The 14,505-nt window shown below is 41.5% G+C and overlaps 1 protein-coding gene across 20 annotated transcripts in view; it reads right to left on the bottom strand.

The window, feature by feature from the left end:
* Nucleotides 1-11,095: 11,095 nt before the first annotated feature.
* The window catches only part of Camta1 (calmodulin binding transcription activator 1), a 744,390-nt gene continuing 740,980 nt past the window's right edge, over nucleotides 11,096-14,505 (bottom strand). For all 20 annotated transcript variants that reach the window (XM_048783672.1, XM_048783671.1, XM_048783683.1 and 17 more), the window contains one exon: nucleotides 11,096-14,312. In XM_048783672.1, the coding sequence (XP_048639629.1) occupies nucleotides 14,249-14,312 (64 nt within the window). In that variant the 3' untranslated portion in view covers nucleotides 11,096-14,248. The remainder of the gene's footprint in view (nucleotides 14,313-14,505) is intronic.

Raw genomic sequence — 14,505 nt, forward strand, 5'->3', positions numbered from 1 at the left:
TCCCTCCCCCAGGTCTTCCTTGGTTGAGTACTATAGTGTACACAATCTTTCCAGTTGTCACCTAGGTTTTACTGTCTCCTTTTGGGTTATTTAAAGAAATATATTTTGAGTTGTCCCCACCTCCCTTCATTCTCAATACCCTTGGATTGAGTGCCTTTGGGCACATACATACTTTATCTCTGTTGGTCAGGCAGGCCCCTTCCTTCTCACCTACTCTTTGTCAAGGGGTTGTGAATTTTTACACTCCAGTGTTAACTGCTTTAACTTTTCATTCTACATTCTCCTCCAGCTGTCTTTTTTTTTTGGGGGGGGGGGCATACCAGGGATTGAACTCAGAGGCACTAGACCACTGAGCCACATCCCCAGCCCTGTTTTGTATTTTATTTAGAGACAGGCTTTGCCAGCCATCTTTCTTATGTTGCTGAAAGCTCGGTCCTTGTCCCTGATGCCAAACCAATAATAAGGACACAGTTTTGAGAAAAAAGGAAAAGAAGGTTTGTTGCTTTGCTAGCAAAGGAGAAACACAGGGACTCCTGTCCCAAAGACTATGATTTCTGCCCATTCACAGGGGGCTTTTATAGAGGTGATTCAGAGAAAATGAAATTAGGGAGAAGTTCAGGGAAAAGAAGATTGGGAAAAAGAAAAAAAATAAGTTTCAAAGCCACAAAGAATATAGTCAAAGCATCAAGTGAATCCCTGTTACACTGACATCCTAAGTCATTTTACATGTAAAATATATTGTATTCTGAAAAATGGACCACTGGACTTTTTATTTCTCAGATCCCCTATTTCTCTTTTTATATCCTTTGGTCTCATTTTCATTTTGTTCTTGTGCCCTTTGGTACTGTCACCAGTCCTACCCATATTCACTGTTTGAGGTGGAAACCACCCATGGTAATGAGTGGACTTTTTAGCAGTTCAGACAGCCATCCCAGGCAGGAGCACTTGGTCAGTTCCTTTCCAGCTTGGCAGAAGCATGTCTTCTCTCTAAGTCTTGATTAAAACCAAGTCACTAGACTATACATGAGGAACTGTGAACGTCAGAGGAGGAGTCTGGGCAGAGTCTCTTTAACCTAAGGGATGATAAAGTGGAGAATATGGCCAGGATATATGTTCTTAGAAACTGACCTTTAGTTTCCATGGTAGGGAAATCTGTAGTTTTTTTCCAAGTAAGGGAGCCATAAATCAGCTCATGATAAATATCAGGGCTAGATAATCATACCAGAAAGGGGCGGGGGGAATAAAAGAAGTCCACTTATGTAAGGATGTTAGGAAGACTTATAGGTCTTAAATAGACTCAGAACAAACTTGTGACTCTGACAGAGCTTCTTGTGAGATTTATCAGGCACTCCTGTATAAAAACCCTTTCTTTATAATCTCCCAGTTTACTTCCTTTTGGGAGAACTGACACAAACATACATCTCTATTTTCATTTTAAAAATTTGTCTTTTCTCTTAAACTCCCATGTATGACTGGGCATGGTGGTGCATGCCTGTAATCCCAGCCACTTGGGAAGCTGAAGCAGGAGGATCATGAGTTCAAAGCCAGCCTCAACAAATTAGTGAGGCCCTAAGCAACTTAGTGAAATCTTGTCTCTAAATAAAATATAAAAAAAAGGGCTGAGAATGTGGCTCAGTGGTTAATCCCTGGTACCAAAAAAAAAAAAAAAAACAAGTTGGTCAAAATTGATCCTGTTCTTATCTATTCTTGGGAATGTGTGAGAAGCCTCTTGGCTCCTTTAGCTTTCCTCTACTAGTTGTGCCATCCACCAGGAGTGGTCAGGGTCTTGCGACCCACATGTGGCTTCCCTTGGAAGCACATGGGACATTTCCCTGTCCAATGAACCCCCTCTTTGCAGATGTGCACTGATTGGCTTCCTGTTCTCTAGGGTCCTGTTGATCCCCCTGATCAGGAGGTTCAGTTGACTCATCAGAGTTGGCTCCTTAGAGGGGTCAGGCTGACCCCTTGGGTCCTGGCTGAACTTAGAGGGCAAGGGCCAAAATATTGACTGGTTTTTCCTTCGCCCTTTTACTTCCTTGACTCTGCTTTCCAAGTTTTGGTTTTAAATATCCAGCAGGCCAGTTTCACCAGTAACTAATATCTATAATTTTATAGTTAAAACACTTCCATTTAACTGGGGTTTGTATTATAGAAGTCTGCCTTATATCCAATTCTGTCCTGTAGGTGATAGCTTATTATCTCAAATTACGTCAGGTTGTTTTGTTAGAAAGAGTACTTCTTTAAAATACTAATGGGAAAAAGTTATAAAGTTATATAAGGAAAATAAAAAATAATAACAAGATCAAAAACATATTCAGTTTGTATAATAGCTTTGAAGCAAGAAATATAACTTCTATAATAACACTTTGGTATCTATTTTGCCTCCACAAAGACACATACATTTATCAACTCAATCATGTATAAAATCCTTTACAAATTTTACGTTTAAAAAAAAACTGTCTGACAAACTTACATATGTTTTATAATTTGCTCAAACTGTTACTTAGTTTTGTAGTATATCCCTTGTTTATTTTGGAGATTGCAGTAATCTTTGCAATAAAAATCATCTTTTGAACATAACTTAAAATGAGCTTAAGTCTACCCTTCTTTGGAGCCATCTAACATGAAGTAGGGTGAGAGGCAGAGCCTTATCTCAGGTGAGGTGGGGCTCTTAACAAATCTTAGGTAAAGTGATTTATTTCTGAAGTTGGTCTTTGCCTCTTTCTTAAATATCATTTTACAAAGTACTTGTATAGTTTACTGAGTCCATATGAATATCATTAACACATATAACATTATATCTGAAATGTGAATCAAAACAGAAGGTAAGAGAGCTCCTTTCTTTTTATGGAAAAAAGTGGCAGAATGCTTCCATGTTTCATATTGTCAGTCTTTAAACAAATTAGGCTCTCCTTATTGTCTTCCAAAAATACATTTAAATTTCTATCCCAGAGTAAAAAGTAACCCAAAATTCTATATATAACTTATTGATAACAGGTTACCTTTATCTAGTTACAAAACATTAAATGACATAAATAAATCTCCAATTAAATTTTCTATTTTTTTTTATAAGTCTAAAAAAGACTACTACTACTGACAACTTTGGTTTGGAGAACACCAGTTTGGAAAAGTGTTCCTCTAAGCTCTCAGCTGTACCTCTAGTCACATATATTTAGGGTGTAAAATAGACTGTAATAACCTAAAATAGCAGTTGTTTACTCAGTTATAAAGCAATCATTTAAAAGACTTTTTAAATGGTACAAATCCTAATTCCTTTAAAATTTAGTTTCCCTAAGTAATAAAACCTAACAGACACAAGAAATTACCTTAATAGAAAATATCAATGTTTTAGACTTTGTTTCATATCAGTGCATTAAAATATGACCTTAGGGGTCTGGGGTGGTGGCTCAGTGGCAGAGCACTTGCCTAGCATGAGTGAGGCACCGGGTTCATATCAATAAATAAAATAAAGGTCCATTGGCAACTAAAAAAATTTTTTTAAATATATGACCTTAGAAAACCCTTTAAATATTTTTTACTGACTGACGTAATAATAGCCAACTCAATCACATACACAAAATTTTTGAGATTCACCTCCACAAACCCTTTGAAATTTACTTAGTCTACAACTTGTTTACATTCTTAGATTTGTCCTCTTTCATCTTGAACTTCAGCACAAAAATATTCCATTTTCATACAAAATACTTTCTCATCTAGAACATACCTTATTACCCTACCTATGACTTTTTATATCTGACTTCTTCCGGTTGTTGACTCTTTCTTAAATTTTGACAGTAGTCAAAACTAGGAAATTTCTGAATTTAGATAAACTACTCCCTTTTAATAAGATGAAATACTTTACTCTTTTTACAGTACTTTAATCAAAAGACAGCTGAAACTTTTTATTCTCTGCATATAGAATTACACCTATTAGAATTTTAACTTCTAGTAACCTTGCTGTTACTTTAGGCCCAGAAGCACCCTTTAAACTGTTTTCCATTTACCAACTTATAAAAACATATTTAATATGCCCAATTATGTTACCTTATGGAATTTAAGAAGCTAAGAGAACTTAAATTTAAACTTAGCAGTTGTTTTAGCATTTTAACTTTGCAAATTATCAGATTTCTCCCCTAACAAACACATTCATAAATGTTTATCCCATTTATGTTAAATTTAATTTGCCCATTTTTAACTTCTGCTACCCATGAAAACCAAGGTATCAGACAAACCTAGTTAATACTTTAAATTCGTTATTCCTGCCAAAGTAAAACCCATGAACATTGATTGCTCTATAAACATTTTATAGAAACTAATTTTTTTGTATTAGCTGGACAACCAGAAAAACATGTAGTTTAGCAATTTCAATGATATCTTCACTCTTACCAAAGTAAATTGACCCTTTAGAAATTAAAATGGAGACTGTCACAGATTTTTACAATATGACCCAGACATTAAAAGGGTCTGTGCAGTTGGGAACATTGGGAGTAAAGTCTGTCAGCCATGGGGGATGTTGCACTCAAAGGTTTAGGTGCCACTTGTCCTCCAGGGGGGCAGATTCACTCCCACCATCATCATCGTTTATTTTCCCTGCTTAGAACTCTTCAAAGGAAAAGAAGACTTGTACATATGGGATCTTTCCATTTATCTTCCCTTTCCCCCCATTTTTGGTGGGTTCCTGTAACTGAGTTTCCTGTTTTGTATTTAACTCCCTGCCCTCCTTGGGCTCAATCCCCCTTATTGGGAATTTTTGGCACACCCATTCGCTCAAACCCTCTTATGGGAGGTTTCTTGTAAACCCCAAGCTCTTGTTTCATCGTCTCCAGACATTTCCCTTGAAGGAGAACAGAACGGTGGATCAGGACTCGGCACTCACTCGGGACCAGGAGACATCTCAGTCACACACATTCCACCTCAAAATTCCCAACCACCAAGGCTGCAGAGATTAACCCAAGGCCGAGAGGTAGTGTCACCAGGAACAACTCCCAATAACCAGTTTTCCTCCCTTAGCTAATGAAGCTGCCTGATTCCCATGGTGCCTGCCTTTCCTGCCCCTTTGAAAGCATTGCTTTCACCTGTCCTCGAAAACAGTTTCAGGTATTTCTGTGGCCTCTGGGGGAGGCGTGGGGGTGGGGCATCCAGGCAGAGTAAGACACTCAAAGTGAGGTGGGATGAGTCTCCCCTCTCTTCCAGAGGTCCTGGACGAGCCCGCAAGTTGTGAGAAACACGCTCACCTGTCCAAACCCAAAGTCTGGACTAAGAGACACAAGTAACAGCAAGAAGCAAGGCTCTGCTTTAATGACAGTCTTGCAAGATTAGGTACCTAGAGGTCAGGGACCCCCAGACCAGTGGTTTGCTCCCTAGAGCTCAGGATCCCCCCTCAGGTCCTCATTGGCTGAGGATTCACAATATTCCAAAGGTCACCTAAGTTTTACGGTCGCCTTTTAGTTACTTCAAGAAATATACCTTCCGTAGTCCCCACCTCTATAAGGTCCTTGCTTAGCATCTGGACGGCCATCTTAAGTGACAGTCGCCATTTTAAGGAAAAAGGGTCGATTTCCCACCCAAGGGTCTTTCTGAGAAAGGCTCACCACTCCCTCACAGCAACCCCACCCCTAACTGCCTGCATTAGGACCCTCTCAGCTCTGATTCCTGAGCCTGCCCCATAAAAGTCCCTGGAACCCAAGCCTGTTTTGCCCCTTTCCACTCTAAAGAGATGGCCTCTGTTGGTCAGCTCCGTGTATCTCCGCCTGGTCTCGCCTTTCATTTCTCACTCACCCATCTCTCCCATTCCTCTTCCCTTCAACCTCCCCTTTGTTCTCTTGGCTGGAAAGTCCCCTTGGGTTGAGTGCCTTCTGGCAAGTACAGTTTTCTCTCCGTTGGCCGGTCAGGCCCCTTCCTTCTCACCTCCTATTTGTCAAGGGGCTGTGAATTTTCACCCTGGTAGTAACTGAAGGATCACGGAAAACAGTGTCCCCCAGACAGCCCAGGGACAACAGGGGGAGGGAGAAAAAGTAAGGCAAACATGAACCGTCCCAGTAGTAATGAGTCCTGAAGGGACAGAGCACTGGGCCACGGACTTTCACCCTTTCCCATAGCTGATTGTGGAGCTCTGGGTGACAGTGGGTCCCAGAGGACGAGACACACAGGGGACCCCTGCCGCGTTCTGAGCTTTCAACGCTTCCCAGTAACAATAAGTTTCTGACTTTTTACAACCTTTTTTCCCTGACTGCCCAAATCAGTGATTAATTCACTCTCACTGTGACGTACAAACCCCAGAGCCCCTCTGTAACCAGCGGCCCATTTTCTATCCAGAAAGTGACGCCACCCCCCCCCCCACAAGCTTGCTGATGCGTCCGAGGTCGGTTTCCAGCCTGGTTATCTTTGCTGACATTGACTGCCTGCTCTCCCCGCAGCTGCCTTTCTTACACCCCAAGTCATTTCACATGTGAAGTTGAATTCTGTGTTCTGCAAATGGACCACAGGCCTTTTCTCTCTCACAAGGTCCTACATCACCTTTTGCAGCTGGCCATGAGGTACGGGAGGGGGGTCCTAAAGCACCACCTGGCCCCAGTTCTCTCTGGACTTATTTCTGAGGCTGTCCTATGGGTCCACACTCAGATTAACCTGCAAGCTAGGGATCAGAAGGCCCCTGGGGGGTGGGGATCCTGTGACTTCACCAGACCCAGTGTGGCTCAGCCTCTCTGCTGGGGCCCTACCCTGGCTCCTTGGGATCCTCTGAGTTTGTTCTGGGTATCTGTTTTCTTTTAATACATTTATGCCTCCTACCATTTTCTCCTAAGTTCCTGGGTTGTTGACGATGATGTGCCTTGGGTATGTGGCCACACCTAAGAGCCATTCGGGCATTTGCTGCTCGAAGGCTCCCGTGACAGGATAATCTGGTTGTGAGCCGCAGTCAGAATTAGCCTGTGCTGAACTCAAGACAAAGCTCACCATCCTAGGCACATAGGAAAAAACATCCATCCACCCCAATCCTGTGGCCATACAAGGGCATAGTGGGTACATTCTGTGAGAGACCCCCCCCCCCTCTGGTGGGCATGAAGCCCATCCTATGATTTCATACTCTTCCTGTTTCTCTCACCTCCTACAAGTCTTGTCAGGAAACTTCCAAAACCTGAGTAACTATGCTACCTATTGCTCCAATGAGAATCCAGAATGTACCTAGAACAAAACCAAATGTAAGCCCCTATAAAATACTACATGGATGTCTTTTCCTATCTAAAGTCCTTGTGGTACATCCTGAGATCACTCAGCTCACCAAATATCTTGCAAACCTAGGGGAATTTCAATGGCCATTCAGACCATAGGTGGCTGGCTTCTTCCAGCTCCTGGTAGACATGCTCTATGAGTATATCAAGGGGAACAAGTTGTAGTTGAAACTGGGAGGAAGGCTTTCTGGAAGACCAGTTAAAACCTAAGTAATCCTGAGCACCTCCACAGCTGTTAAACTGGTAAAATAAGCAGTTGGATATATCTCTCAACAGTAAAGATTGCTCTGACTCTCCCAGAATCAGAACAAGATTTGAAAAAAGACTCTGAAGACCTGGTCCAGTGAGCCAATTGAGGACCTCAAGCTATCTTCAGGAGACAGCTACCCAAGGGCTAGGTCAGTACATTAATCACTAATGTAATAAGTGTTTTGTTTGTCTGTGACCAAATTTGTTAATTGTTTCCAGAATTCTGACCACAAAACTTTCTAATCAAGGTGCAGGAATCTGTATCCTGGAACTGACCCTCACCCATGGCTAGTAATTGGCTCACGTTGGCCTCTAGGAGAATCTTTGGGTCCATAGATCTGTTTAAAACTTTAAACCTTCCCCAGCATATTTTAAATCAATCTAACCCTGGGTTGGCCAAGGGCTGCTGGGTAGATCTGTACCCCAGCTCTACAGGTACTAGAACCCTGGCCATCCATGCCTGACCATGGGCTAGCAGCACAATTACTGTCTACGCTAAGTATCCAGGTGGCCATTCATTCCAGCTAATGACCTTAAGTGATTTATACAACATAAAAATGACAGACATCACTAAAAAACAATAACTGGAAGGTGTTCAGTTCCTCCATCTATTAAAATAACCTAAGACCTCATCTCACCTGCTATGCAACCCACATGAGCCTATTACAACCCCAATGAGACTCCAGTTCCAGGTGCCCCCTCTGTATCCAGAAGAAACAGAGTCCTGGGCATGACTTGGGTGAGTCAAAAGACCACTTTCATAATCGTAACCTGGTAGCTTCTCCCTCAAACAACCACGCCAATTACACAGTAGCTCAATACACCCCCTTTAAACAACCAGTAAGGTTCTTGTGGAAACCATCCTTGAAAAAGGACCAATTGTTAAATAAAAATGCAGGCTACTGTCAAAATAGACCTCTGATTGCACAAGCATCTTCCCCTGAAGACTTGCTCCAACCCAACCCTTTCAGAATGCTTACTAATCCCCAGTTACAAAAGCTCAACTGAATGTATTCTTTTTTTAAAAAAATATTTTTTGTAGTAGTTGCTAGACCTTTATTTAATTTATTTATTTATATGTGGTGCTAAGAATTGAACCCAGTGCCTCACACATGCTAGGGAAGTGCACTACCGCTGAGCCCCAGCCCCAGCCCTGAACTGAATGAATTCTCATTCATATGTTGGAGAAAAAACAAAAAACAAAAAAACTAATCAACCAATCAAACAAAAAGCAGGCGTTGGGAGCAGCCCCCGACCAGTCCTATAGTCCCTTCCGTCCTCTGACTGGGGCTACATTAGCTGAAACCCTATCCACATGGGGATTTGGAAATAGAAACCCCACGTGTTCACAATCAAAACTAGTTTCTTTATGGAAACACCAGGAATCTTCTTCCTATGTGGAACAAATTCTTCCTAGTGCCTACTGACCAAGCAGATGGGGACATGCACACATCTAGCTCTAAACATAGATATAGCCCCTAATGATCAATCTCCAATCACACATTTAACAGCATCCACTAGAGCTAAACCGGTTGGACAACTAATTCCTGTGCTGGGGGATTGGGAGTAACTGCTGGAGTGGGCACAGGGAGAGGAGGACTATCGACCTCCCTCTCCTATTTTGGGGGTCTGTCTAAAGATCTCTCTGATAGAGGAAATAGCAAAAAGCATAATTACTCTCCAGAACCAGAGATTCAACAGCAGCAACCAGTCTCCCAAACCGGAGAAGACTTGATCTATTAACTGCTGAAAAGGGGAGACTGTCTCTTCCCTGAGGAAGAATGCCGTTTTTATGTAGACCCCTCTGGGATAGAGAGATGCAGCAAAGAAAGAAGCAGACTGTGCCTTTAGGATACGGCAGCAATTGTCAAGACTCAAGGGGATCATGGTCAAATATTTAGAACTGGATGTCTTGGTTACTACCCATTGGGGGGACCCCTTTTGATGTTCCTCCTGGCTTTGTTTCTTGGACCTGCCTATTAAACCTACTAACAAGTTTCTGTCTCCTCATCCAGGGTCTTAAACTCCTGCTGGTGCTAAGCAGGGCTTCAGACCAATCCCACAAATGAACCTGGGTGCCCTGCTGTCTCATTTGCATGAAATAACACGAGTCCGGTGATTCCCAATAGGCAGGGATGACAACCCCCAGTGGGCCTGAAGCAGCTACAGAAGATGGGACTTCCAGCCCCCCAGCCACCCCAAAAGATTTTTGGGATCATGTCTCTTGTGGCGGGGAGTAGGAGTTTAGGGACATCAGGGTGGTGGAGGCGGGGTACCAGAAAAATGCCAGTTGGAGCATGGACTGGGAGAGGAGTTGAGCAGTGGGACCACCAAATGGCCCGTGTGTTCCTCTTCAAGAGTTACCCTATTACCTTGGCAAGTTCTGTATTCTAATTAGGTGAAAATAAAGTCACCCCTAGGAACAAATGAGGCACTGTCTTCCATCAGGACTGCAGGGAGGGAATGAGGCTCAGACTCAGGGCCTTGAGCCATGCTCTCCCCTGGGCTGCTCTGCTTCAGGGAGTGAACTTTCAATAAATCTACGCTCTGGCTGCATCTCAAACTTTCTGTTTGTTCAATTCTTTGAGATTCCACGTACCTGGACCCCAACTGGACCCTCCAGCAGCAGCACTGTCATGTTTTCACTAGAGGTACAAATACCTGTCGTTGCACAGACCACATTACAGATCGCAGCAGGGAGCCTTGGCACCAGGAATGCAGTTTCTTTCACTTCTTTATTCCCTGGCCCTGGCACAAAGTAGGTCAACTTTAGGTCGAGTAGAGTGACTGACTTTGTTATGTATTTGTTACTGAAATATTTCTACCAACAGAGACAATCTCCTGCATGAAACAAATAACATCAACACATAGGTCTGTTGGAGGATCTCTCAGTAAGTGAAAAATAAAACTGCTGTCTTTTCCGGCACAGTAATTTGAAAAGGGAAATGTCACTGTATATTACACAGAAGTAGAATTGGAGTTGAGTAAATAGCCCAAGACAGAACTTTCCAGCCAAGGGATGAACACACACCATGAACAGGTCAGCAGAAGTGGACAGAGAATGTGCAGACCAACCAGAGGGTACAGGTTGGGCATAGGAGAAAATAAGATCGAAGTAAGAGGGGGGAGAAACAAGCACCACGAATCTAAGTAAAGCACAGTTGGTTCAAGAAACCACCAAGGACTCACAGTTGGGAGATTCCTGGTGCAAACTCTGTCCAGCAGTAGTTTTGAGATGGATTAAATGGGAGGGATGAGGATGGAAACAGAGGCTCTGCAGGGAAGGGGGCAGCCTGGAAGAATACTAAGGGGGTGGGGGGGCTGGCAGTAGTGAGCTGGAAAAGCCTTACAAAATTCAGAGGATCCAGCTGGGATGGTTTGATTGGCATCTTTCTCTCACAACCACCTGCAGTCTTAGACAAATGACTGATGTGTTGAGAGGGGCCCTGGGAGGCAGGGAAAGCAAGGGCTCCAGGAAATGTTTTCTTTGCATCTGAAACTGCAACATTCAATATAAAGACACTGTATCTGGATGGGAAGGAAATACTTGAAAACGTGTTGTGCTAAACACGTTGGATTTCGGTATCAGGTCCAGTTAAAGCAAGACACGCAGATAGTATGGGGAAATTTTCTTCATTTTTAATTTACAGCAGAAAGAATATAAAGCATTCAGAAAACATTTTCCATATTTTAAGGGCAATTCAAAACATTTTGCATGGTTTCCAGCAGCTGAGTTCTTCAACAGATCCATTGATTCAATGATGCTTTACATGCACAATTACAAAAATAAAACTTACAAAAAAGAAGACATCTAGACTAGTTTTACATGCAAATCTCAGGGACCCCCCATTGGGCGCCAACTACTGTGTGGAACTGCCATAAGCGACCGTGCAGCCAGAGAGGGGTTCGTGTTATTGTCTTTATTTCGTTCACACAGTACAGCTGATTTCGGATGGGTAACAAGAATAGCAATTAAATCTTCAGGAGACAGAATAAGATTAGCTATTAATTTTATAATGAAACCCTACTCCTGGCACTTGGGAATTCAGATTATCCAAGAAAGCTGCGCTTACCTATCATCTTATATTCAAAATTAAGATTTACAACCAAGAAAAAGCAGTCAGAAATGCTTTGTTTCAGTGGAAGTGCATTTTTTACCTCACCTAGGATTCACAGTTGGAATAGTAGGTTTTTGCACCTACTTCCTATTCCCTCCATGAGAACCGCCTAAATCTATGTAAGTCTCTATCTTCCGGAATTTTCTAACTTATTCAGCTAATAATGTAGATGTGAAACAGTTAAAAAAATAAATGTGAGGGTCAAAGCAAATCCACTGAGGTCATTACTCTGGTCAAAAGATCCGTTGTTTGTACCATAATAAATGGAATAAATGTATCCAAATGCAGTATTAATATAGGATATTCTGAAAGAGCTGGCTTTCACATTCTGTTCCCAGTTTCGAATGCAATTGCGTGTGTTCCTAAATTACTCCGCGTCCTCCTACAAGTCAAATTGTGTCAAACAATGGGTGTTCGGGGGACTGCAACATAACCCACACATTTAGAAACAAAATTGAGTCAGGTCAGTTTACAAATGTACAGGTGGCTCCTAGCTGTGGGGCTGTCACTGTTGTCAAAGCTGATCACAAGCAGAAAGACATATACTGTACAGTAATTCGAGGTTGGCAGTGAAAGGAAGTAATTAAAAAACAAGTACAATTATAGAAAAGGCACCAAGAGCACTGACCCCAGTTTTTACCACAATCTCTTTGTATCTATCTTCCTTCCAAAGACACCAGTTTAAAAGCTTATTTGTGAATATTTTTAGGCTTCACAACAAGCCTTGAGTTTTAACTCGAAGTTGGCAGCCAGAACCAAGTAAAAACACCTCAGCTTTACACCAACTGATCCTCAGACTCCACCTGGGGGTTTTCAACTGGCATCAGCAAATGCAGACTTCATTCTCTCAATCCGACTTGAGTAGTTTAATGTTTGAAAGCATCAGATTTCTTTGGCTCCTCATTGTGTGGAGAGAGTAACATATCGTGGCATCCCTACGAGGCTGGTCTGCATCTTTTTCACTTTTAGGTATTTTTTGTGCAATTTGTATTAATTTTCTGATTTCCAGCAGGAGATATGAAAACGTGACATTTTTCTACTTTTCATACTACTCCTTTTGTCAGGTTTGATCATTCTACGTGTTCTTTGTTGGAGTGAGTGGATGGTGTTAAGCTATATACGGATTCATCTTATGATTATCTGTTTTGCAAAAGTAACTTAATTTTCTTCAGCAATATTAGCATTCACATTACTTGGCACCATTGGCAAAAAAATTTTAAATAAAATAAAATCAACTCCTGGTAGCCAAAATTAAATGTAAACATATCCTTTTTTTTTTTTTTAAAGTAATGTTACTCTGCCTTTTTTCCTAAGTCTAAATACAGTAGCTCTTTTTTTTTTTTTTGCAGTTTAGTCATGCTTTAGCAAAATGTTCTTCTAAAGAACATTTAAAATAAAGTACTCTTATAGTGAAATAAAGTTTTTTTTGTTTCATTTTACAGACCATAGCCACTAATGCTTTGCTTTTGTTCATTTCTTTTTTCTTGATTTCATGCACATATCTCTGTTTTAATATATACAATATATACAAACAATACATCCACATTTTTTTCTTGCTCGTTCAGACAAAACTATACAAATAATTTTATCTTGCCACGTTATTGACCTTTGTGAATAAAATATTTAGCAATTAATATAATCCCTTTCAAATATTTTCTCACTTTTCATTTCTACCTTCTATATATACACAGAAACCACTTAGTTTGGATGAGATAGAGCCAAAAACATGGGATTTACTGGCCAGAACGCAGCACCACACTGGTCGTTTAGGTGGTAAATGTCCAGGCTAGGTTTATGATTCCTTGGAATGACTAGTTTCCAAGGTCACTAAAAAAGGCTACATGCTTTACCAATTCTTAAATAATTCTCATTGCACATGAAAGTAAGGCAAAAAAATTAAAGTGCTGAACGTGAGAAAAGGGACAAGATGAGTGCTATCCTCGCAGGTTCTTGGGAGGTGGTGGGGACAAGAACATAAATTTAAATTCTGTAAGCTGTTTCTCTTTATTTCCCATGCATTACCCGTTTACCACACACCCGCCCCTCTGCAAATTTCCACAAGACATTAAAACCTGCAGATTTTAAAAGTTGCATTAAGTGTGCTGTAGAGATTAAAACAAACAAACAAACAACAAAACAAAAATAAAACAGTGAAGGAAATGAGAACACACGGATCCAATAAAGATTTGTATGATCTAAGCCCTCCACTGAGAATCAATCCCAAAGATTCAGCTTCTTGGAAATAACCGACAGGGGCAGGTTCAGCATTCTTTTTTGTTGCTAGTGTATCCCCACCTTTTCTTATCTATATTTTTGGTATAAATATTTGTACAGTTCCACACGATGTTTGAATACAGCCCTATATGAGAAGGAAAACGGCTTCCTCCTAAGAGGAAGCTTCTTTCAGTTCCTCCTGGTGTCTTGTTTTCCTATGATCCAACAGAAGATTGAGTTCCAAGATGTCTTGCTGATCAAATTAAAAGTTGTCCATGAAAGTGCAAATGCAATGACCAAAACATTCCTGTTAAAATCCTGCAGCTGATCTCCCCAGAACTGCAGAGGGATTGTGTGTGCGTGTGTGTGCGTGTGCGCGTGTGTTGTTGTTGCATGTCTCTGCTAAAAACAGAAATGAAAACAGTCTGAAAAGCAACGTCACATTGCTAAGGGATGCTGCTGTATGTCTTCAAGTTCCTTGGCCTTTTTCAATTCTTTCACTCTGGAAGAGAAACAAACAGAACACCAGGCGATGACTATACAGTGAAAGTGCCACCGGACAGGGGCCAGGGTGTTACTCTTCCCTCTGAGATGAAAAGCCAAAACAAAACCCCTTTTGAGGACAGATAGCAAAGGAAACTCCTGTGACACTGCTGGGAAGATCATCCCAGGAGGATGCCTGTACCCTACTTAAG

The sequence above is a fragment of the Marmota marmota genome, unplaced genomic scaffold (assembly GCF_001458135.2).
Source record: "Marmota marmota marmota unplaced genomic scaffold, marMar, whole genome shotgun sequence".
Lineage (NCBI taxonomy): Eukaryota > Metazoa > Chordata > Mammalia > Rodentia > Sciuridae > Marmota > Marmota marmota.